The sequence below is a fragment of the Salvelinus namaycush genome, chromosome 8, assembly GCF_016432855.1.
Source record: "Salvelinus namaycush isolate Seneca chromosome 8, SaNama_1.0, whole genome shotgun sequence".
Classification (NCBI taxonomy): Eukaryota; Metazoa; Chordata; class Actinopteri; order Salmoniformes; family Salmonidae; genus Salvelinus; species Salvelinus namaycush.
Window position 1 is genome coordinate 33331748 of NC_052314.1, and position 26227 is coordinate 33357974.

The 26227-nt window shown below is 44.3% G+C and overlaps 1 protein-coding gene across 1 annotated transcript; it reads right to left on the reverse strand.

Moving 5' to 3' along the window:
• Positions 1-8372: 8372 nt before the first annotated feature.
• LOC120052101 lies at positions 8373-24212 on the reverse strand. The gene is made up of 6 exons (XM_038998953.1): positions 22656-24212; positions 22346-22353; positions 20760-20981; positions 20402-20546; positions 19855-20160; positions 8373-8534 (listed from the first exon to the last, which is right to left on the reverse strand). The coding sequence occupies exons 1-6, from the start codon at positions 24210-24212 to the stop codon at positions 8373-8375; spliced, it is 2400 nt and encodes a 799-aa protein (XP_038854881.1).
• Positions 24213-26227: the final 2015 nt, after the last annotated feature.

Here is a 26227-nt window from a genome sequence, read left to right on the forward strand (position 1 = left end):
ACAGAGCTGGGCTTAACGGAAGAGTGGCCAGAAAAAAGCCATTGCTTAAAGAAAAAAATAAGCAAACATGTTTGGTGTTCACCGAAAGCCATGTGGGAGACTCCCCAAACATATGGAAGAAGGTACTCTGGTCAGAGACTTAAATTGAGCTTTTTGGCCATCAAGAAAAACGCTATGTCTGGCGCAAACACCTCTCATCACCCCGAGAACACCATCCACACAGTGAAGTATGGTGGCAGCATCATGCAGTGGTGATATTTTTTATCAGCAGGGACTGGGAAACTGGTCAGAATTGAAGGAAGGATGGATGGTGCTAAATACAGGGAAATTCTTGAGGGAAACCTTTTTCAGTCTTCCAGAGATTTGAGACTGGGACGGAGGTTCACCTTCCTGCAGGACAATGACCCTAAGCATACTGCTAAAGCAACACTCAAGTGGTTTAAGAGGATGCATTTAAATGTCTTGGAATGGCCTAGTCAAAGCCCAGACCTCAATCCAATTGAGAATATGTGGTATGACTTAAAGATTGCTGTACACCAGCAGAAACCCATCCAACTTGAAGGAGCTGGAGCAGTTTTGCCTTGAAGAATGGGCAGAAATCCCAGTGGCTAGATGTATCAAGCTTATAGAGACATACCACAAGAGACTTGCAGCTGTAATTGCTGAAAAAGGTTGCTCTACAAAGTATTGACTTTGGGGGGGTGAATAGTAATGCACGCTCAAGTTTCTGTTTATTTTGGTCTTATTTCTTGTTTGTTTCACAATAAAAAATATTTTGCATCTTCAAAGTGGTAGGCATGCTGTGTAAATCAAATGATACAAACCCCCCCAAAATCTATTTAAATTCCAGGTTGTAAGGCAACAAAATAGGAAAAATGCCTAGGGGTGGGGGGGGGGGAGTGAAGACTATCGCAAGCCACTGTATATTATGTTATATCACGTATTTTATTTGTTGTGCTTTATTTCCTTTTTGTAACCCGGGAAGAGTAGCCGCTGCCTTGGCAACGTTGAATTGGGGATCCCAATAAATACTACCGAAGATCTGGGGCGAAAGCCTGCACACCAAGTTAAGAAACCCTTCACCACAACATTATTACCAACATGATGCCCTCATAATACATCTACTACAACCATGGCACTATTTAACTACAGCTTTTATAGAATCTTCATGGTCTCCGTGTGTAGGAGGACTACTGTCATGTGCAGACAAGTGATGTGCGTTCCCAGCTCGGCTTTCTAGAAGAGCTGGAGCGTCTGGAGAGGAGAGAAGACAAGGAGAGGGAGACACTGCTCCGCAACGCCAAGGTACATGTTGCAGAGTTAGAGGTTACTAAGAAGATACTAACATGCTGACTAGACCGGCCACGCTGCATGCGCAAGTCTGTGTGTGTGTATCTGGAGAGCTACTGGGTGTGCAGCAGCTCTTCCATGAGTCAGCTTTTACTCTTCAATCAAACTGATTTCCAAACAGTTTGAGGTAGGGATTGTCCCAGGCAAGAATGAGTAGAACACAAACACACACACAAAGACACAGCTCAATAGGCTCTATGGTTTTTCTGCTTTTTCTGCTGAGTGAGCTCCATTTTAGATTGTTCTCCTATACAAAGTTATAGTGCAGTCGGGGAGCTTTTTTTGTTTTACCTTCTCTAACCTTACAAACTCGGGGAAAAAAAGAAACGTCCTTTTTTCAGGACCCTGCCTTTCAAAGATAATTCGTAAAAATCCAAATAACTTCACAGATCTTCATTGTAAAGGGTTTAAACACTGTTTCCCATGCTTGTTCAATGAACCATTAACAATTAAGGAACTGGCACCTGTGGAACGGTTGTTAAGACACTAACAGCTTACAGACAGTAGGCAATTAAGGTCACAGTTATGAAAGCTTAGGACACTAAAGAGGCCTTTCTAATGACTCTGAAAAACACCAAAAGAAAGATGCCCAGGGTCCCTGCTCATCTGCGTGAACGTGCCTTAGACATGCTGCAAGGAGGCATGAGGACTGCAGATGTGGCCAAGGCAATAAACTGCAATGTCCGTACTGTCAGACGCCTAAGACAGTGCTACAGGGAGACAGGACGGACAGCTGATCATCCTCGCAGTGGCAGACCATGTGTAACAACACCTGCACAGGATCGGTACATCCGAACATCACACCTGCGGGACAGATACAGGATGGCAACAACAACAACTGCCCGAGTTACACCAGGAACGCACAATCCCTCCATCAGTGCTCAGAATGTCCGAAATAGGCTGAGAGAGGCTGGACTGAGGGCTTGTAGGCCTGTTGTAAGGCAGGTCCTCACCAGACATCACCGGCAACAACGTCACCTATGGGCGCAAACCCACCGTCGCTGGACCAGACAGGACTGGCAAAAAGTGCTCTTCACTGATGAGGCGCGGTTTTGTCTCACCAGGGGTGATGGTCGGATTCGAGTTCATCGTCGAAGGAATGAGAGTTACACCGAGGCCTGTACTCTGGAGCGGGATCGAGGTGGAAGGTCTGTTATGGTCTGGGGCGGTGTGTCACAGCATCATCAGACTGAGCTTGTCATTGCAGGCAATCTCAACACTGTGTGTTACAGGGAAGACATCCTCCTCCCTCATGTGGTACCCTTCCTGCAGGCTCATCCTGACATGACCCTCCAGCATGACAATGCCACCAGCCATACTGCTCGTTCTGTGCGTGATTTCCTGCAAGACAGGAATGTCAGTGTTCTGCCATGGCCAGCGAAGAGCCTGGATCTCAATCCCATTTAGCACGTCTGTAACCTGTTGGATTGGAGGGTGAGGGTTAGGGCCATTCCCCCCAGAAATGTCCGGGAACTTGCATGCGCCTTGGTGGAAGAGTGGGGTAACATCTCACAGCAAGAACGGGCAAATCTGGTGCAGTCCATGAGGAGGAGATGCACTGCAGTACTTAATGCAGCTAGTGGCCACACCAGATACTGACTGTTACTTTTGATTTTGACCCCCCCCATTTTTCCATTTCTGTTAGTCACATGTCTGTGGAACTTGTTCAGTTTATTTCTCAGTTGTTGAATCCTGTTATGTTCATACAAATATTTACACATGTTAAGTTTGCTGAAAATCAACACAGTTGACAGTGAGAGGACGTTTCTTTTTTTGCTGAGTTTATACACTTCAGAATGAATGCTTGGGAATTCTATAAAGCCTGCCATTTTTCAGAGTAATTGTTCATTCAGTACATCAGTGTGAATGTTTGGCTGGGGGGTTATAGGGGATGGATCTCTAGCTTGATGAGACCGAGGAAGATGTATGTAGTGTGGTTATATAGATCGAGAAGAGGAGATACTGTTTGAGAGGTTGTTTTTTTTCTCTGGTTGGTGGATCGCTCACAGCAACAATGTTCCCAGCGGTCTCTCCACGGCAACAGCAGAAATCAACAAAATCTGTTCATTTCCATGCCCAGCCAATGTGTGTTCATTTGTGTGTGTGTGTCTGTCTCCCCACATCACCCTGTCAGACTCACCCTAGACACACACACACACACACACACACACACACACACACACACACACACACACACACACACACACACACACACACACACACACACACACACACACACACACACACACACACACACACACACACACACACACACACACATCCAAATCCCAGAGAAGGTGCAGCTCTAATTGGAGCTCATTTTAATGGAGTCTGTTTTTGAGGTTGGAGTTGAGGCCTGCGGCAGGCACAAAGCTGAATCAAATTAAAGCACCTATAGAGTGTGTGTGTGTGTGTCTGTGTGTGTGTGTGTCAGCGTGTGAGGTCTCTATGAGACCTTGATAACATTTACATATTCATTTGTTGAGATTTAGCTAGTGTGATACTTTATTGACCCGACTGTATATCGTTTTATAGAAATTACCCTAGCTTCACACTGTTTCAGTTATTCCTTTATGACCATTCAACTACCCGTTCTTTAGAGGGTTTTACAACCCTCTCTCTCCTGCAGCTGCAACACAGAGAAGCCAACCTCACTGCCCTGGTTGCCATTGGACCTCGCAGGACGTGACCTCTTGACTCCCCTGGAAACCAGGTACAGGTACACCACTCGCCTGTCTGTGTGTGATTATTCTGAGAGAGTGGATGGAGGTCCTTGGTTATCAGTGGTTTTATGGTGGGTAGGGATGCTTCTATGGGGAACACCTACGTTAATGTCACTTCTGAGAAACAACTTCAGGGGAGACAAGATCTGTACAGTATTATAGCAGACATGCGCAGGACTGTTAGTTTAGGTTAACGAGTCTCTAATTGTACTCAGTTTGTTTAATTCCCTGGCCCTGCAGGCGATGGGTTTAGAGATGAAGCTCTGTTAATTGAACACATTAACCATTGCCTTTGAACTCCTTTACCTAGAGAACCTGGCTGCCTGAGGAGCTTTTCCTCTCTTGCCTCCTCTCTCTTTCCTCTGTAGAGCTACAGGGCCTTCCTTTCTGCTCTCTCAGGCATTGCCTCAGTCTGTCAAAATGTGAAGAAGAAACAGGGGAGAAGGGAAACTGTCTGGCATAGTGGTGTTGCCATTTCTTTTTATGAACGTTTTATCTCTTGGTGGTTTCGTCTCTGTCTGTCTGTCTGTCTGTCTGTCTGTCTGTCTGTCTGTCTGTCTGTCTGTCTGTCTGTCTGTCTGTCTGTCTGTCTGTCTGTCTGTCTGTCTGCCTGCCTGCCTGCCTGCCTGCCTGCCTGCCTGCCTGCCTGCCTGCCTGCCTGCTCGCTCGCTCTCTTAGGTGGGGCCAGCAGACAGCATGTCAGTACTACAGAGGGCTGGGGTTCAGAGGATGACTTGGGTCTCTCTGCCTGGAACAGGACCCTCCTCTACGACACTCTCTCAAGTCTCTGCTTTAGTGAGAACAGTGTGATTAAACAGCATAATACAATCCATCTCTCTTCCACCTTTTGTTTTTGATATTTGTTTGTATTATTATGGTTATTTCATTTTCTAACAATTTGTAGCACTGTCAACAATGTCACGTAGCTCTGCTGGTACATGCTGAGAAATATTACAGTCATGTTGGCAAGACCAAAAAATGAAATATTGCACTTATTGAACAGGGCAATTCTGTGTGTGAGAGAAGAGGTCAGAGCAGTATAAGTCAGCTCTGTGTGTTACAGCCCAAAGCAGTGGCACTCTGCCCTTAGTGTGATTCAGAGAAGGGTCTGCGGTGAGGTCACTGTCTTTTTCCTTGTTTTTCAGTTCAGTTTCATGCTAATAATATCACAGACTGATTGATGTCTGTGACAGCCATTCCTTACTCTGATGTTTACATGGGTCACCTGATGATTGTAAACATGTGACATGGAGGGAGGGATTCCATACAAAACCAGGCATAAAAATACAAGGATTTTAGGTATTTTCACAAAAATATATCCTTACAATGGTCCATTGAAAGAAGGAGTATTAAGATATATTTGACATTTGTATCTAAAAGCATAATTGAGAAATAATTCATCAAAGTTGGCATTTTGACCTTACCCAGGCCTCCTTCAAAGAGCAACTGCACTTCCTGATTTGACCTCATTTTAGATTTGGTTCATTAAGAAATGTTAGCAGCCATGACTAAATTGATACGCAAGTTGGTTTCTTGGTATGGTTTGATGTGGGGGTCTCATGTGTGTGTTGGTTAGAAGGAGGTTAGAATCACTCTATAGCCAACCAAGTTGATTGACTGTATTGTGTACTTTTATAGTATATCAGTGATTCTTTGTTTATTGCCTCATTACTCACATATTGTCATTTAAATTTGATGTTGACACCTTTAGGTGGTCGCTTGGAGGAAAAATAGTGACCCTTTGGGGCGTGTGCGTGTGGAAATGTGTGTCGGGGAGAGTTGTGGATGTGGGATGTGTTTGAGATTCATTATTCCATTACCTTTAAATATGGCAGAGAGGAGCTTTAGGCGCAGCTCTACCCCGGGTTATGAAATACGGAGAGAGGGAGGAGAGAATAAAATGGATCAGAATGATTTCAGCTGAAATGACTGCTGACCTCTAACGTAACAGTAAGCTAGGCAAATCGACAGTATGCCAGTTAAAGCAGGATCTGATAGCAGAAATGAATGTTGGCCCTTAATCGAGGTCAGCTATGCAGACTGTTTCATATAACTGCCGGTAACAGCAGGGGCAAATAGTGTGAGGGTATTTTCATTTGTGTGATTACTGTTTTATTAGGTGATTGTTAAATTATTGATTGTTGTCGTCGGTAATGTTAACAAGCGCATCATCATGTGTCCCCCCCCGCTTCCTGTTGCTGTTCCAGATCAAAGACAACCCCCTCCCTCCTCTGACAGCTCGTCAAATCCAGGAAGACAAAAGCAATTCTGAATAATTGAGATTCATAAAGAGAGATGCATATTCATGAACTACTTCCTCTTAAAATCTGAAGCAAGTGAGATATTTACCATGGTGGTATCTAAAGTTAATGCAAACCTCCCCCTCAACTTTCCGGTTTCAATTCTACCGTCAGTCTGCAGTGATGGAAGGTTTAGATTACAAGTGTCCTCTGATCAGTGATTGGAGTGTTCCTCTCACCTGATTGCTAGAGTGGCCTAATTAAAATAAACATTTGAGTCAATATTCTCATCATTTAGTTTCCAGAATAACAGTTGACACACACACACATTTTGTATGAAACATTTATTAACATTTTTGTGGTACATTCATCCATACAGGTTTTCCTCTAGTGAAACAGAGGGAGACGGTTTTCGATACAGACCTCAAATCCTCTCTGCTGCTCTGTAATAATCAGAATAAAACATGCATCAATTGAATCTCTGACAAGACACATCTCTTCTATCAATGTGATGAATATAAAATGTTGAAGTCTCATGAAGAACCTCCTCAGAATTCCATTTTCATGATAAGTTAAAGACTTAAAACTGGGAAAACCATATTTTTGGTTTACAACATTTCCTAGAAGAAAAACTTCCATAAGTGCCTCATAATAATAACTGTAGCTTCACAGAACCACATATGACCTTTTATCTATTTAGTTTAGGCTGGGTTAGATTTCCCAGACAAGGATGGCTGTGCTTGTTTGCACTTGTGCTTTTTAACATTCAACTGCATATCTTCCATATTCATCAGTGCCGTTTCTCAATTTTTGAGTTTCAGTCATGACTGCATCCCATTTCTATGACTATTTACATTATTGTAAGAATCTGAATGAATTATTATGACACTACGAAACAATAATCCTACATGAAAACATGAATAGTACTATGACAGTGCTGATGTTGCTGCTCTCTGTGTGCTCTAGGTCCCTGCTTGAAGGGAGAGAGGTGTCAGTCACTAGGCAAGTTTCCATTCATCCAGGTTTATTCAACAAAAGCAACGTTGGCTAAAAAAATTGCGACATTTGTAATGGAAACGGCAGTCGTAGGATACATTTTCGAAAGATCTAATACATTTATTCCATTCAAGGGGTGGATTTATTGTGACAAATGATGATGGAATAAATTAAGATTGCAAAAAGAATCAGAAGGTACGCTGGGCATGTGACGTTATCACGTAACTATAAAGCTCCACCACATTTATTTCTAAATGCCTACTGCTTGCAACATACATTTTTCCAACGAAAAAAATACTGTGTTTCTTCGCAAGTAGAGTATTGTTTTGACTTTCAACAATGCCTGAATTGCTTTACATTGGAACTTGAAGTTTCACCATGAAATTGTTTCAAATCTTAATAACTAGTGCAAGTTACACCATGACACAGACCACGGCGATAAGTAGGCACATGAGAATGATAAAAATATGGCAAATATTAGTAAATTCTTGCAATCTATCCATTCTGGCTTTTGCGAGCTACCTGAGACATGAAACAGATAGGTGGGCACTTTATTAATGCACAATTTGCCAAAATTGATCATTTAAAACCCTTCAACAACCTCATTACATCTAGCTGTTTTTATCAACACAAGACAGTTCAATGTAAACGCACCGGGACGGACAATTGTTGCATCTACTTCCTATGCAATCTTTCTAAATGTCAACAAAAAATGACTGTACAAGCTAATGGAAACCTAGCTAGTGTCTAGCTGCGTACCGCCAGGTTAGTGACTTCCATGGTTCATGGCGGAGAGGTCATAGTTCTACTGCGCTCCTATTGGTGTAGGTAAGATCACCATCACCGACATAGCACCGACTATGTAAAAAAATGACATAATTTAAGAGAAATTGTAGAATTAGGCGGGGTTTATGAATTTGTGGCTGTCGTAACTAGCGACGACCCTACAAATCTAAAACAAACTTCAGGTCAGACTCTCTTGGTGTTCCCTTGGAGATGGAGGCGTGGCTTTCAGCTCCTCTCCTGACCAATCATCCACTGTTACCCCTGACCCGGGCAGGGCTTAGTCCAGTGCTTCCTGTTTGATGCAGATGAGGGTGGGGCCACGCTCTCCGTTGCTCCTCCCCTCCCTGCGTAGGACGTACTCGCTGAAATGGGAGGAGTCTACTCCTCCACCACATGCCCCTGCTATCTCGAACCCTCTCTGCTGCAACCTCTCCAATACCTGTCAATCAAACAGACATGCATTACAGACACCGCACACAAAAACACACACCATTGTGGTCAGAAGTCATTTCAGAGAGGGGCTGATTCAGGGTTGATAGTACCACACAGTCATATAGTCTGTGGAAGAAAACCAACATGTGTGTAAATGTGTTACTAACAATAGCACAAACAGTGCCCAAAATTATAAACACAACATGTAAAGTGTTATACTCACAAAAAGCTTATTTTTCTCAAATTGTGTGCATTCATTTGTTTACATCCCTGGTAGAAGGCACTTCTCCTTTCCAAGTTAATCCACCACCTGACAGGTGTGGAATATTAAGAAGCTGATTAAACAGCATGATCATTACAAAGGTGCACCTTGTGCTGGGGACAATACAGTCCACTCTAAAATGTGCAGTTTTGTCATACAACACAATGCCACAGATGTCTCAAGTTTTGAGGGAGCGTACAATTGGCATGCTGACTGCAGGTATGTCCAACAGAACTGTTGCTAGAGAATGATGATTTCTCTACTATATGCCACCTCTATTGTCATTTTAGAGAATTTGGCAGTACATCCAACCGGCCTTACAACCACAGACCATGTGTAACCACGCCTGCCCAGGATCTCCACATCCGGCTTCTTCACCTGCAGGATTGTCTGAGACCAGCCACCCGGAAGCTGAAACTGTGGGTTTGCAAAACCGGAGAATTTATACACAAACTGTCAGAAAACGTCTCAGGGAAGCTCAACTGCGTGGTCGTCCTACTCACCAGAGGAGCACCTATACAAAAGTATGTGGACACCCCTTCAAATGAGTGGATTCGGCTATTTCAGCCACACCCATTGCTGACAGGTGTGTAAAATCGAGCACACAGCCATGCAATCTCCATAGACAAACATTGGCAGTAGAATGGTCTTACTGAAGAGCTCAGTGACTTTCAATGTGGCACCGTCATAGGATGCCACCTTTCCAACAAGTCAGTTAATCAAGTTTCTGCCCTGCTAGAGCTGCCCTGGTCAACTGTAAGTGCCTTTATTGTGAAGTGGAAATGTCTAGGAGAAACAACGGCTCAGCCGTGAAGTGGTAGGCCACACAAGCTCACAGAACGGTACCACCGAGTGCTGAAGCATGTAGCGTGTAAAAATCCTCTGTCCTCGGTTGCGACACTCACTATCGAGTTCCAAACTGCCTCTGGAAGCAACGTTAACACAACTGTTAGTCGGGAGCTTCATGAAATGGGTTTCCATGGCCGAGCAGCAGCACACAAGCCTAAGATCACCATGTGCAACGCCAAGCATCAGCTGGAGTGGTGTAAAGCTCACTGCCATTGGACTCTGAAGTAGTGTTAAAGCGTTAACTGGAGTGATGAATCACGCTTCACCACCTGGCAGTCCGACGGACGAATCTGGGTTTGGCAGATGCCAGGAGAACGCTACCTGCCCCAATGCATAGTGCCAACTGTAAAGTTTGGTGGAGGAGAAATAATGGTCTGGGGCTGTGTTTCATGGTTCGGGCTAGGCCCTTTAGTTCCAGTGAAGATAAATCTTTACGCTACAGCATACAATGACATTCTAGACGAATCTGTGCTTCCAACTTTGTGGACACAGTTTGGGGAATGCCCTTTCCTGTTAGAGCATGACAATGCACCTTTGCACAAAGCGAGGTCCATACAGAAATGGTTTGTCGAGATCGGTGTGGAAGAACTTGACTGGCGTGCACAGAGCCCTGCCCTCAACCCCATCAAACACCATTGGGATGAATTGGAACACCGACTGCGAGCCAGGCCTAATCGCCCAACATCAGTGCCAGACCTCACTAATGCTCTTATGGATGAATGGAAGCAAGTCCCTGCAACAATATTCCAACATCTAGTGGAAAGCCTTCCCAGAAGAGTGGAGGCTATTAGCGGCAAAGGGGGACAAACTCCATATTAATGCCTATGATTTTGGAAGGAGATGTTCTACGAGCAGTTTTCCACATACCTTTGATCATGTAGTGTGTTTATTCCCAGTCATGTGTAACCTATAGATGAAGGCCTAATTATTTAAATCGACTGATTTCCTTATATGAACTGTAACTCAGTAAAATCTTTGACATTGTTGCATATTGCATTTATATTTTTGTTCAGTGTATATTCAAAAATATATTTTAAAATATATGTTGCCATGTATTTTAATGAATGGAAAATGTAGCTTTTTACCTTACATACTGTAGCTTGGCTACATACAAATTAAATGCAGAAAACTACAAAGTGCAGCACTAAATTACAACAGCATGCTGTGGTGTAGTTTTAATGAATGACTCATGACTGAGAGAAATTGATGATAAAAATAGTGTGGGGGCTGTTTTGTTAGACTTCAGTGCGGCTTTTGACAATATCGATCAGTCTGCTGCTGGAAAAACGTATGTGTTATGGCTTTACACCCCCTGCTATATTGTAGATAAAGAGTTACCTGTCTAACAGAACACAGAGGGTGTTCTTTCATGGAAGCCTCTCCAACATAATCCAGGTAGATTCAGGAATTCCCCAAGGCAGCTGTTTAGGTTCCTTACATTTTAAAATCTTTACTAACGACATGCCACTGGCTTTGAGTAAAGCCAGTGTGTTTATGTATGCAGATGACTCAACACTATACGTGTCAGCTACTACAGCAACTGAAATGACTGCAACACTTAAAGACCTGCAGTTAGTTTCAGAACGGGTGGCAAGGAATAAGTTAGTCCTGAATATTTCAAAAACTAAAAGCATTGTATTTGGGACAAATCATTCACTAAACCCTAAACCTCAACTAAATCATGTAATGAATAATGTGGAAATGTAGCACGTTGAGGTGACTAAACTGCTTGTAGTAACCCTGGATTGTAAACTGTCATGGTCAAAACATATTGATACAACAGTAGCTAAGACGGGGAGAAGTCTGTCCATAATAAAGCATTACAGTGCCTTCTTTACAACAATATCAACAAGACAGGCCCAACAATCCTTAGTTTTGTCGCACCTGGACTACTGTTCAGTAGAGTGGTCAGGTCCCACAAAGATGGACTTTACAATTGGCTCAGAACAGGGCAGCACGGATGGCCCTTAAAAGTACACAGGGAGCTAACTTTAATTATATGCATGTCAATCTCTCATGGATCAAAGTGGAAGCGAGATTGACTTCATCACTCCTTGTTTTTGTAAGAAGTGTTGACAAGCTGAATGTCCCGAGCTGTCTGTTTAACCTACTAGCACACAGCTCGGACACCCATGCATACCCCACAAGACATGCCACCAGAGGTTTCTTCACAATCTCCAAGTCCAGAACATACTATGGGAGGAGCACAGTACTACATAGATCCATGACTACATGGAACTCTATTTCACATCAGGTAACTGATGCAAGCAGTAGAATCAGATTAAAAATCAGATTAAAAAACTGGTAAACATACACCTTATGGAACAGAAGAGGCACACACAAAGGTACAGACACACGCATACGTACATTGTAATATTGTTGTATGGTGGTATTATACATTTTGTATTATAGATATGTAGTGGTGTAATAATGTTATAATGTTTAATCTTTTGTTTTAGATGCAATGTAAGTACCTTAATGTGTTTGGACCCCAGGAAGAGTAGCTGCTGCCTTAGCAGCAGCTAATGGAAATCCCTAATAAATACAAATACAAATGACCGACAAATAAAAGTGTGCTTTCAATAATCTTTATTTTTTTGCTCAAATAACTTGGTCCATTGTTGAATTGTGTCATGTTAGTCACTGGGAGGTGGAATCTGAAACACAAATTATAATGTACAAATTACCTCTGTGCAGTTAACATCTGTATTTGAAAATCAAATTGATACAATGCAGATTCCTTCACCTCCAGTTTATATTTTCAGACTCACATGTTGAGAGTTACCCCGTGGATAACGCAGAGACAGAGTCAGTGAAACGCTTCCACATAAGATGAAGAATTAGGGGTTAATGTTCATGAACATCAAATTGATACTTAAAATGCAGATTCCTTTACCTTCAGTGTCCATTGCAGACTCAATAGCCGAAAGTTACCCTGTGGATAATTTAGAGACAGAGAGTCAGTGAAACACTTCTACACAAGATGAAGAATAAATAAGGGGTTAATGTTCATGAACAAATTTAAATTTCATTGGGAACTAGCTAGCTAAATGATACAAAAGACTACTTACATTGGCTGTCCATAGGCAGCTGAGGCTCCAGACTAGAAGGATAATGGATAATGTTTTGCTAGAGATAATCTAGCAAGTATCAGAGACACCCAACCCTCACTAAAGCCAGCTAAGCTAGCTAGGTAGCAAGCAACACAATGCTTGGTTGGCCAATAACATTTAATAATAGCTTTGGAAAAAAAAATAAAAAAAAATACATACGGTGCATTCGGAAAGTATTCAGACCCCTTGACTTTTTCCAAAATGTTGTTAAGTTACAGCCTTATTCTAAAATAGATTTTTTTTAACTCAGCAATCTACACACAATACCCCATAATGACAAAGTGAAAACAGTTTTTTTGAATTTTTTGCAAATGTTTTACAAAAAAAACCCAGAAATACCTTATTTACATAAATATTCAGACCCTTTGATATGAGACTCGAAATTGAGCTCAGGTGCATTCTGTTTCCATTGATCATCATTCAGATGTTTCTACAACTTGATTGGAGTCCACCTATGGTAAATTCAATTAATTGGACATTATTTGGAAAGGCACACACCTGTCTATATAAGGTCCCACAGTTGACAGGACTGTGTCGAAGCACAGATCTGGGGAAGGGTACAAAAAAATATCTGCAGGATTGAAGGTCACCAAGAACACAGTGGCCTCCATCATTCTTAAATGGAAGAAGTTTGGAACCACCAAGGCTCTTCCTAGAACTGTCTGCCCGGCCAAACTGAGCAATCGGCGGAGAAAGGCCTTGGTCAAGGAGGTGACCAAGAACCAGACGGTCACTCTGACAGAGCTCCAGAGTACCTCTGTGGAAATGGGAGAACCTTCCAGAAGGACAACCATCTCTGCAGCACGCCACCAATCAGGCCATTATGGTAGAGTGGCCAAACGGAAACCACTCCTCAGTAAAAGGCTCTCTCTGGTCTGATGAAACCAAAAGTGAACTCTTTGGCCTGAATGCCAAGCATCACGCCTGGAGGAAACCTGGCACCATCCCTACGGTGAAGCATGGTGGTGGCAGCATCATGCTGTGGGGATGTTTTTCAGCAGCAGGGACTGGGAGACTAGTCAGGATCGAGGCAAAGATGAACGGAACAAAGTACAGCAATTTTTATTTTTTTTATTTAACCAGGCAAGTCAGTTAAGAACAAATTCTTATTTACAATGATGGCCTACCTCAGCCAAACCCGGACAACGCTGGGCCAATTGTGTGCCACCCTATGAGACTCCCAATCACGGCCAGATGTGATGCAGCCTGGATTCAAACCAGGTACTGCAGTGAAGCCTCCTGCACTGAGATGCAGTGTCTTAGACCACTGCGCCACTCGGGAGCCTCAGAAGCAAGATCCTTGATGAAAACCTGCTCCAGAGCACTCAGGACCTCAGACTGGGGTGGAGATTCACCTTCCAACAGGAGAACGACACTAAGCACACAGCCAAGACAATGCAGGAGTGGCCTCGGGACAAGTCTCTGAATGTCTTTGAGTGGCCTAGCCAGAGCCCAGATTTGAACCCGATCAAACATCTCTGGAGAGACCTGAAAATAGCTGTGCAGCAAAGCTCCCCATCCAACCTGACAGAGCGTGAGAGGATCTGCAGACAAGAATGGTAGAAACTCCCCAAATATGCAAAAATGTCTAATAACCTATTTTTGCTTTGTCATTATGGGGTATTGTGTGTAGATCGATGAGGAAGAAAAACAATTTGATCAATTTTAGAATAAAGCTGTAACGTAACAAAATGTGGAAAAAGTCAAGGGGTCTGAATACTTTCTGAAGGCAGTGTACATGACATTAACTCTACTTGGCTCTATTCCAGGACAACTCTTATCAATTTTAATTTTCAAAACAATTCTTACCTTGGACAGTCACACTGCATGTTGGTGGCAAGCTAAAGAAGGAGCTAGGTAGCTTTGTTAGCAAATTGATGAAAACTCAAGTGATCTTCTTCCTCTGTTACCCACCCGGTTAAAAACATATTTTAATTCAATGTTATGAACGTATAATCAAATAAAATGCCATTATCCACGAGAAAGTTTTTTGATGGTGGCACCTGCTCTTCTCCTTCTTCTAGAGAAAATTCTAAATTGCAATGGCTGCTCTGTCAGTTGGAGGCGGGGCTTGGGAACGTTTCAAATTGTGATTGACAGCTCAGGAAATTTTTATTTTAATATATCTTAAAATATATTTACAGATATGTTCTACGTTCAAGTGACTTTTCGAAATAAACACCTTATTTAAGGTACAGTGCCTTGCAAAAGTATTCACCCCCTTGGCATTTTTCCTATTTTGTTGCATTACAACCTGTAATTTAAATTGATTTTTAATTGGATTTCATGTAATGGACATACACAAAATAGTTCAAATTGGTGAAGTGAAATGAAAAAGAATAAATATATATAATAAAAAATAAAAAAATGGAAAAGTGGTGCGTGCACATGTATTCACCCCCTTTGCTATCAAGCACCTAAATAAGATCTGGTGCAACCAATTATCTTCAGAAGTAACATAATTAGTTAAATAAAGTCCCCCTGTGTGCAATCTAAGTGTCACATGATCTGCCACATGATCTCAGTATATATACACCTGTTCTGAAAGGCCCCAGAGTTGGCAAAACACCACTAAGCAAGGGGTACCAGCAAGCAAGCGGCACTATGAAGACCAAGGAGCTCTCCAAACAGGTCACGGACAAAGTTGTGGAGAAGTACAGATCAGGGTTGGGTTATAAAAAAATATCCAAAACTTTGAACATCCCACAGAGCACCATTAAATCCATTATAGAAAAATTGAAAGAATATGGCACCACAACAAACCTGCCAAGAGAGGGCCGCCCACCAAAACTCACGGACCAGGCAAGGAGGGCATTAATTAGAGAGGCAACAAAGAGACCAAAGATAACCCTGAAGGAGCTGCAAAGCTCCACAGCGGAGATTGGAGTATCCGTCCATAGCACCACTTTAAGCCTTACACTGGGCTTTACGGAAGAGTGTCAAGAAAAAAGCCATTGCTTAAAGAAAAAAATATACAAAGACGTTTGGTGTTTGCCAAAAGGCATATGGGAGATTCCCCAAACATATGGAAGAAGGTACTCTGGTTAGATGAGATTAAAATCGAGCTTTTTGGCCATCAAGGAAAATGCTATGTCTGGCGCAAACCCAACACCTCTCATCACCCGAGAACACCATCCACACAGTGAAGCATGGTGGTGGCAGCATCATGCTGTGGGTATGTTTTTCATCGGCAGTGACTGGGAAACTGGTCAGAATTGAAAGAATGATGGATGGCACTAAATACAGGGAAATTCTTGAGGGAAACCTGTTTCAGTCTTCCAGAGATTTGAGACTGGGCAGAAGGTTCACCTTCCTGCAGGACAATGACCCTAAGCATACTGCTAAAGCAACACTCGAGTGGTTTAAGGGGAAATAATGAAATGTCTTGGAAAGGCCTAGTCAAAGCCCAGACCTCAATCCATTTGAGAATCTGTGCTATGACTTAAAGATTGCTGTACACCAGTGGAACCCATCCAACTTGAAGGAGCTGGAGCAGTTTTGCCTTGAAGAATGCGCAAAAATCCAAGTGGCTAGATGTGCCACGCTTATAGAAACATACCCCACGAGACTTGCAGCTGTAATTGCTGCAAAGGTGGCTCTACAAAGTATTGACCTAGGGTTATGCACGCTCAAGTTCTGTTTTTTTTGTCTTATTTCTTGTTTGTTTCACAAGAGAAACTATTTTGAATCATCAATGTGGTCGGCATGTTGTGTAAATAACATTATACAAACCACCCAAAAATCTATTTTAATTCCAGGTTGTAAGGCAACAAAATAGGAAAAATGCCAAGGGGGGTGTCACGCCCGTCGAAATGAGTAGACCAAGGCGGAGCGTGCATAGAGTTCCACATGTTTTATTCCGATGAAACTCACAAACAAAAATAACAAAGTGCAACGAAATGTGAAGCTATGTAGTGCTCGCAGGCAACTAGACATAGACAAGATCCCACAATCTAATGTGGGAAAAAGGGCTGCCTAAGTATGATCCCCAATCAGAGACAACGATAAACAGCTGCCTCTGATTGGGAACCATACTAGGCCAACAAAGAAATAGAAACATAGATTTGCCCACCCAAGTCACACCCTGACCTAACCAAATAGAGAATAAAAAAGGCTCTCTAATGTCAGGGCGTGACAGGGGGTGAATACTTTCCTATAGGGGAGGGTCCGGGTGGGCATCTCATCTCGGTGGAGGCTCCGGTGCGGGATGCAGACCCAGCGCCGCTTGAGGCTCCCCCCACTTCGGTGGTGCCTCTGTTGCGGGGATCGTCGTCGCGGACTCCGGACCGTAGATCATTGTCGCGGACTCCGGACCGTAGATCGTCGTCACGGACTCCGGACTGGGAACCATCTCTGGAAGCTCCGGACAGGGAACCAACGCTGGAGGCTCCGGACTGGGGACTGTCGCTGGAGGCTCCGGACTGGGGACCATTGCTGCAGGCTCCGGACTGGGGACCGTCGCTGCAGGCTGCGGACTGGGGACCGTCGCTGGAGGCTCCGGACTGGGGACCGTCGCTGGAGGCCGAGTGCGTGGAACTGGCACAGGACGCACCGGGCTGGAGAGACGCACTGGAGGCCGGGTGCGTGGAGCTGGCACAACGCGTCCTGGCTGGATACCCACTTTAGCTCGGTAAGTGCGTAGAGCTGGCTCAGGATATACTGGGCCGTGGAGGCGGACTGGAGGTCTGGAGCGTAGAGCTGGCACAACGCGTCCTGGCTGAATACCCCCTGTAGCACGGCAAGTGCGAGGAGCTGGCACAGGCCGCACTGGGTTGTGCTGGCGAACTGGGGATACTGTGCGTAGAGCTGGCACAGGATATCCTGGGCCGAGGAGACGCACTGGAGACCAGGACCGCTGAGCCGGCACAATCCGTCCTGGACAGATGCTCACCTTAGCACGGCAAGTACGGAAAGCAGGCACAGAACGCACCGGGCTAAAGGTGCGCACTGGAGGCACGGTGCGCAGAACCGGAAACATGGTATCTGAACCGTGACCAACTCCTCATCGTAATTACAGGGAGTTGGTTCTTGTTCCCACCTTTGCTCCGCTCGCCACCCCGTGTGCCCCTCCCCCCAATTTTTTTGAGGCTGCCTCCTGGGCTTCCGTCGTTTCCTTGATTCCTGTTCTCGTCGCCGTTCCTCTCTCGCTGCCTCCGCCTGCTTCCATGGCAGGGTCTTGTCCCCTGCCATTACCTCCTCCCAGGTCCAGGATGTCCTCCACTCCTGGGCACGCTGCTTGGTCACTTGGTGGTGGGATCTTCTGTCACGCCCGTGGAAATGAGTAGACCAAGGCGCAGCGTGCATAGAGTTCCACATGTTTTATTCCGATGAAACTCACAAACAAAAATAACAAAGTGCAATGAAATGTGAAGCTATGTAGTGCTCGCAAGCAACTAGACATAGACAAGATCCTACAATCTAAGGTGGGAAAAAGGGCTGCCTAAGTATGATCCCCAATCAGAGACAACGATAAACAGCTGCCTCTGATTGGGAACCATACTATGCCAACAAAGAAATAGAAACATAGATTTGCCCACCCAAGTCACACCCTGACCTAACCAAATAGAGAATAAAAAAGGCTCTCTAATGTCAGGGCGTGACAGGGGGTGAATACTTTCTCAAGCCTCTAGACTCAACATTATCATCGGGGTAGAGAATGTTGTGAGGTGTGAGTGTGTATTTTACACATATATTTTACAAATACGTACATACTGTATATTTTATTTAGTTATATAATTGCTAAATACATTTTCCCAATATATTTAAATATTTAATTGAAATATAGTTCAATATATTATTTTTCCCTATGGGGTCACAGTTTGTTTCTGAGCAGGCAGAAGCCAGCCATCTCACTGTGTCCTTCCCTGATCTAAAAACACACATCCCCTCTCTCATGACAACTCACACATACAACACAGACAAACAGATGCAGACACAGATGCAAAAATATATATATATATATATATAATAATATTGTCTGTGTCCCAAATGGCACCCTATGTAGTGCACTATAGGCCCTTGTCAAAAGTAGTGTACTAAATAGGTAATAATGTGCCATTTGGTAGGCAGACATTCTCGCTATAGCTGCAAGATGACATTCCATTAGCATGCCCTGAAGGAGCAGCTGTTACTCTATCCTCTCTGTCTGCCTCCATCCCTGGCTCTCTCTCTCTCTGTCTCTCTTACTCTGTCGCTCTCTCCTTCTCTTTCTGTGTGACTGTCACAGGCAGTACAATAGAAACCTTTGTTTGCCTCCATCTCTCTCTCTCTCTCTGTTTTTCTCTCTCTATGCCTCCTGTCTGTCTCTTTCTCACTCTCCCTCCCTCTCTCTGTGACAGTTGCTCTTTCCTACCATTCCAGCAGACCCGGTAGTCGATGGCTACATTTTTTCATATCTAAACAGGATTAATCTCTCTTTCCCCTGGCTGGTCTGGCCCTGTATGAGGTTATTTAAGGTTATACTATGCTTATGCCATGGGTACTGGTTAGTGTGATGTTACGTGTACGGAGTTAAAGAGATTTTGTTTACTTTTTAGCCAGTAATTCTGAAAGTAACACTCACAAGCCAAAAGGTTTCCCCGAACATTGCGTACTACGTCACATACCGTATGTGCAGATATGTACACCGCGTCATTGTGCTCCCTCTCGTTCTGCTGTGTGTGCATGATGTGCCTCTTGCTAGCTGTCACTCAAATGGCGAGGGGCTGAAGCTCATTGGTTGAACTGAAATTGCTAGGGGGCTGGCCCACGTGGGAGAAAATGTAGGGAAAATGGCGCAGCACAGCTTCCAGAAAAACAGTTGTTTTCAAACTAGGGATTTCATGGCTAATTGAGGTAAAACAGTAATTCTGCTCATAGATTATGCATGTATGAACTACACATTGACACATCCAGCGCAAAGATAAAAAATACTTTGTAGTCGCCAAAGTTCTGGAGCATGTCTTTAAGGCTACCTACACAGAGTTGAGGTGGGTTAATGTGATATGAGTTGAGGTGACCTTATTCGTTGTGAGTTGAGGTGACGTAATCTGTTATTTTAGGATGTTGGGTAGTTGTTTTCATGGTAAGCAGTGGTTTTGAAAGGGTAGTGTCTGCCATGTTACCTGTACAGAGTTGAGGTGACAGTATCCATTCAGTGGAAAGCGTATGACGTGAGTAGAGTCATGATTCCAGCCTGCGTTCATGGAGTTACACATGACGTCCCCGACCTCTGGAAACACGTCCTCGATCAAAGCCCTGTCTCCACTCAGAGTGATCCTCTCCCCCAGCTCTGGAGCTACACGCACCACCACACACTCACACACACGCCACACACTCCTGGCCTCGCGCTCACTCCTCCAGCGTTCTAATTCTGCTTGTAGTGGGGATAGCTGGAAGAACCTGGCCTCCTCACAGAGTAGAGAGTACTCCTGGAACACATACGCACACACACACGCACGCACGCACGCACACACACACACACACACACACACACACACACACACACACACACACACACACACACACACACACACACACACACACACACACACACACACACACACACACACACACACACACACACACACACACACACACACACTATGCTATCAGAAAGGAATTATGGACGAGGTTTTCCAGTATCTCTCACTCAGTGTCAGAGATACTCACTTTGAAGTCGTCAGGGAGGAGCAGTTTGGCCGTCCGCAGGAAGTTGAGGATGTAGCGGAACATGTGGCCGTCTCGGTCTATGAAGTAGTGCTGCTTCAGACTATCTAACACTATGGGCTCTGTCCCGTTGAATAGACGACCAATCCTGGTGGGAGGTGATATCATCATTGTGATTGTCATCAGAGTGTGCATGTTCATGTTTGAGGGGATCAGTTTGAGCAAGGCAAGGCGCAGAATCGCTAATCTTGATCACATAATGAGTAGTTATTTGGAACGCAATGTCATTTGTAGATCAGTGACTGTGCAATCCACTTCAATGTAGTTGATCTCAAACACCTTATGTGTGTGTGTGTCTTACCGTGACTCGGGGTACTTGGTGAGTGTAGCCAGGCTGCTGGTGTACATGTGTCCTCCTACATCTATGTGTACAGGGGCGTTGGTCTTTGTGAGCTGGGCGGGGGTGGGGATGCCCCCGATACCCCCAGAGCCCAGTGGAGAGGCAGGGGACTGGGAGACCAGCGGCCTACTGGCCATGCTGCTATTACGGCTATCCTGGGAGACAAGAAGAAAAAGAAGAATACTTTATTGTACAATGTACACAAATGTCAAACAAAAATTTGTCACACATACTGTAAACCGTTAAACACATGAGGCATTACAGAGTTCTTCCATGAGCGACCAAGTAGAGACAGGACACTAGTAAGGAGAAGTAGACTGAGACTTCATTCATACTGCGCCAACTCTTTGAGCACAGAACTCATGATGCACTGCACTGCATGACGAAGAGTGTGTTTGCCCTTTTCAGAGTCTGTGTGTATATCAGGGGTAGCTTTGGGTTGCGGAGAGAGATCTGAGTGTAGTTAAAGGAGCTCAGAGACAGATAGGAGTCTGCCTCCTGTTATACAGGTGAGGTTTTGAGACAGGTGAGGACATTACCTTATCGAGGAGGGTTTAAAAACCCTTGTAAATGCTTCACGAAAATCTGCACTTCAGAAAAACTAACAAGCTATAAAGTCTACTGGTCAGCATTTACTGTGGTAAGTGCAGTGAGGGAAGAAGACAGCCATGGCCGCAGGTCAGAGTCTGCCTCTTAAAGCTGAGAACACAGTAAATAGTAAGATACTGTAGATATACAGAGATAGAGGGAGATAAAGGGGGAGAGAGATGTAGCTGATAAAGCAGAAATCAGATGAGCAGAGCTGTTGGTAATGCAGCAGACATGTCCATCTCCCCGGGGCCACATAACAGGCAGGCTCATTAGAGGAATGGCTCAAAAACAGGAAACTCGTAAGAGACTGGACACGCACACACACACACTCATTTTGTCATTGGAGGAAAGATACTTACTTGAGACAGCCTGCCATACTTTTTTTTTTCATTATAGTGCCTGTGTCTCAGAAAAATGTGAGCTTTAGGCGAATGGGTATAAGAGATGTGTGCTGTGTGTGTGTGTGTGTGTCCGTGAGAGCTTGCACGCTCTGGCTCTACCCCTGCCGGCTCCACTGTGGTGCATGGTTAATAACTGTGGGCCTGGGGTGCCCGTAACCCATAGCAACAGACAGAGTCCCAAAGAAAACTCACTACTGTCCTCTCCTCTGCACTCACAGGGTGCATCCCAAATGGCACCCTAATCCCTATTTTTATTGAGCTTTTATTTAATCATGGGAGCCCGTTGAGACCAGGGTCTCATTGTCAATGGTGCTCTGAGGACAAACAATTTCAACATGGACATTCCAATAAAAAAGAAATCAACAACTACAGGTTACAATTTCAAAAACTACAATTTCAACACCACAATACATGTGTACATTTAATCAAAACAAATGCAATTCCCCGTTTAACAAATTCAACATTAGATTCCTAAACTGAATCAAGATGCAGTTGCACTACATCCGGAATACGGTGCCATTTGGAATGCAAGCACAATGTTCATGACCTCTTTACTAAAGCACCTAGAACACCCAAAGAGAATACAAAACTCACTCCTACACAATACAAACCCACACACATCCTACAGGTCAATACGTTCAAAGTAAATTGGAAATTACGGTAGTCTCTATACACTTAAACACTTCATTAACACAGCAAATGGTGCGTGACCAAATGGCGACATAACCTATTACGCACTCATTTCATTTCCGCATTAAATCCGAGGACGTTTTTGAGAGGCTGTCTACAAGTAAGGTTATCCTGCATTACATTTAAAAGTGCAAAAGCATAATCTCTGTCCGTGCACTGTATGACACTCTATTACCTGCGCGGATACCACGTCAGTCAGTAAAGGAGCGGATTGCTGACGGTGGGGCTCCTGGGGTTGGATGTCCACGGGCTCTGTACCGTCCACTATGACCACAGGGGACATTGCGCGTTCTCCGGGACGCACACAGAGCTTCTTAGGAGAAGGAGGTCCCGAAAAACCGCAGAGAGCACGAGCTTTCCTTGTTGTTCTCTGCGGCTTCAGTTCCACTGTGTCTGTGACCTGTTGGATGTACGGGATCACGAGCTGGAGATGAGACTGCACGCCACCATTGACTGTTTCGGAGGCAATCTGAAGCGACACCAACTTTGACCCTATACCGGCAATGCTGTTGAGCGTTGCTATGGAGACGGCGCCGATGCAGTGGTTGGTGTAGGTCTTTGACAGTTTGGCTGCACGCGACAGCATCTGCATCCTCGTGCCAAGCAGGTTTTTACCAATGGCTTTGTTCTCATACCATGTTATGTCGCTTGCGCAGCAGTGGTCTCGTGGTCGTTGGAAGAATGCTTTGCACAATGGGTTCCGTTTCGAGACATACCTTACAAAGCTGGCATATGGACAAAACTCAGTTCCAGTCTCATACATGCGCGGCAAAGTATCTTCATCCGGGTCTGGTCTCTTTTTATTCCAACACGCGGAGCGAGACTTGTGATACGGCCCCAGTGCTTTGAAATAGATAAACTTTCTCCCATTCTCGTCTATGGCCAGGCCGAATGAATCCTCCTCCAGCTCGCGCTGATTCTCTCGCCCCCTCGTACAGAAATACATGCATGTCTCAAACCACACTTTGTTGAGCAGTCCGAACGGCGTATCAATGTTAAAAACACTGGAGGTGTAGAGTTTTCTCAGGTCCGCCCGCGTGATTGCCTGTTTCTGCACCACGGGACCAGCACCCTGCTCCTCCAGCTTTCTGATGACCGCGGCCAGGGTCAGGTTGGCGCTGCGTAGCTCCGGGTCTTTGGTGAGATCCAGGGTGCGACAGTACGGTGGCTCATTCAGGTAGCGGTTCAGAGAACTCCGAATGCTAATGAGGGAAGACTTGCTATAGAGCTGGCCGCTCTTAGAGCGTGCCTCCGCGTAGAAGGACTGCAGGACCGCGCACAGCGCCTCCTTGTCCAGAGTTTCAAAGTCAGGACTTTGGGATTTCTCGCTCAGGTACTCCCGGAAGATCCGTACCGCATACCTGGTAGCCAGGCGGGTGTTCTCGCTCAGTCTGGAGCGGTCAGACGGCTGCAGGTCTCCCTCCGGATCCGAGTCCAGTCCGGGGATGTGAAACAGTCCAGGGTCCGCTCCCGGTCCCAACCCGCTGCACTGGTCCGTACTACGCATAAGGACCGCTTCTGTCTCCATAGCGGAGCAGCTGCTGGGGTCTGCGCACTCTGCCTCCCACTCCAGTTCATCCTCCCCGTACTCCTCCCCGGTGATCTGTACCTCCTGGATCTCATCATCCTCCTCATCTCCGCTCCTCTCAGTCTCCGGGCAACTCATGTGCTCCTCCCGCTCTGTCCCCGCTGTGTCACTAGAGCAGTCTGCGCTGCCAGGCATTCTCGCCATATTGCAGTCTGTGTAGCAGTCCTCAGGCAGAGCGCATGCGCTATATTGGACCACAGAGATGTGAGAGCTTTGTGTTTAGTGACCTTCAGCTAGGCACGCACTCTTAAAGGTGCAGGGAGCGAGCGCTGCTAGTGGGTAAAGGGAGCGCGCTCCCAAAAAAGGCTGCAGTATTGGACTGCATATTGGACCACTCACAAGCAGCATGGGATTTATCTAACAGGGTTTCAGATATTGCTTTATTGGAAGTAACTACTGCAATATCTGACTAACACACACACACACACACACGCACACGCACACACACACACACACACACACACACACACACACACACACACACACACACACACACACACACACACACACACACCTGCCTATTAGAACAGTGTTGCCAGCTCCAACAGCTTGATTTGAGAGGATGCAGCTTTAAAGATCCACAGCTTCTATCTCAATGCCATCAGACTGTTAAACAGCCATCACTAACAATGAGTGGCTGCTGCCAACATACTGACTCAACTCTAGCCACTTTAATAATGGAAAAATGTATGTCATAAATTTATCACTAGCCACTTTATATAATGCTTACAAACCCTACATTACTCATCTCATATGTATATACTGTACGCTATACCATCTACTGCATCTTGCCACCTTGATGTAATTAAATGTATCACTAGCCACTTTAAACAATGCCACTTTATATAATGTTTTCATTACCTACATTACTCATCTCATATGTATACACTGTACTCTATACCATCTACTGCATCTTGCCATCTTGATGTAATGTATCACTAGCCACTTTAAACAATGCCACTTTATATAATGTTTTCATACCCTACATTACTCATCTCATATGTATATACTGTACTCTATACCATCTACTGCATCTTGCCATCTTGATGTTATGTATCACTAGCCACTTTAAACAATGCCACTTTATATAATGTTTTCATACCCTACATTACTCATCTCATATGTATATACTGTACTCTATACCATCTACTGCATCTTGCCTATGTCGTTCGGGCATCACTCATTCATATATTTTTATGTACATATTCGTATTCATTCCTTTACACTTGTGTGTATAAGGTAGTTGTTGTGAAATTGTTAGGTTATATTACTTGTTAGATATTACTGCATGGTCGGAACTAGAAGCACAAGCATTTCGCTACACTCGCATTAACATCTGCTAAACATGTGTATGTGACAAATAAATTGGATTTGATTTGATTTTGTGTAACTGCAGTGATATGTGTTCTCTCTCATCTCCCATAAGATAATAACCATGCAGCATGTTCACATAATTCTTGCTGCACAGGGACATGAGAGATGCTGGAGAAAATATAAATCAACTCTTTATTGGACATACTTTCCTGGTAGTCGTATACAGTACTCCATCTGAGTGCTATGTGAGATGTGTTGTTAGACTTGTGCATTGATTTGAGAATAAATGCCAATTCCTCAGAAGTGCAAAGCAATTATATGATATTATTTTTAATATAGAACATCATCACCCTGCTGTACCTCCAGGCTAAGAGCACTGCTTCTCCCCTGGGCACCCATGACCTTAATACAGCCTCATACATGGTGTTCTCCATACGATGCTCCTTTTACAACTTATAAAGGCTTTATGTGCTCTTATAAAGGCTCATAGGTTAGCTCCGTTGCCCTTGTGAAGGTACAGTTGAAGTTGGAACTTTACATACACCTTAGTCAAATACATTTAAACTCAGTTTTTCACAATTCCTGAAATGTAAATCTTGTGAAGATTCCCTGCCTTAAGTCAGTTAGGATCAACACTTTATTTTAAGAATGTGAAATGTAAGAATAATAGTAGAGAGAATGATTTATTTCAGCTTTTATTTCTTTCATCACATTCCCAGTGGGTCAGAAGTTTACATATACTCAATTAGTATTTGGTAGCATTGCCTTTAAATTGTTTAACTTGGGTCAAACGTTTCAGGTAGCCTTCAACAAGCTTTACACAATACGTTGGGTAAATTTTGGCC

What these genes read in the sequence shown, in the direction of transcription:
- LOC120052101 (XM_038998953.1), bottom strand. Translation starts at nt 24,212, where the DNA reads ATGGCGAGAATGCCTGGCAGCGCAGACTGCTCTAGTGACACAGCGGGG. An exon ending in ACCAAGTACCCCGAGTCACG is followed by an intron (nt 20,547 to 20,759) that starts GTAAGACACACA and finishes ACCTCCCACCAG; the next exon opens with GATTGGTCGTCTATTCAACG. An exon ending in GTCACCTCAACTCTGTACAG is followed by an intron (nt 8,535 to 19,854) that starts GTAACATGGCAG and finishes TTTGATTGACAG; the next exon opens with GTATTGGAGAGGTTGCAGCA.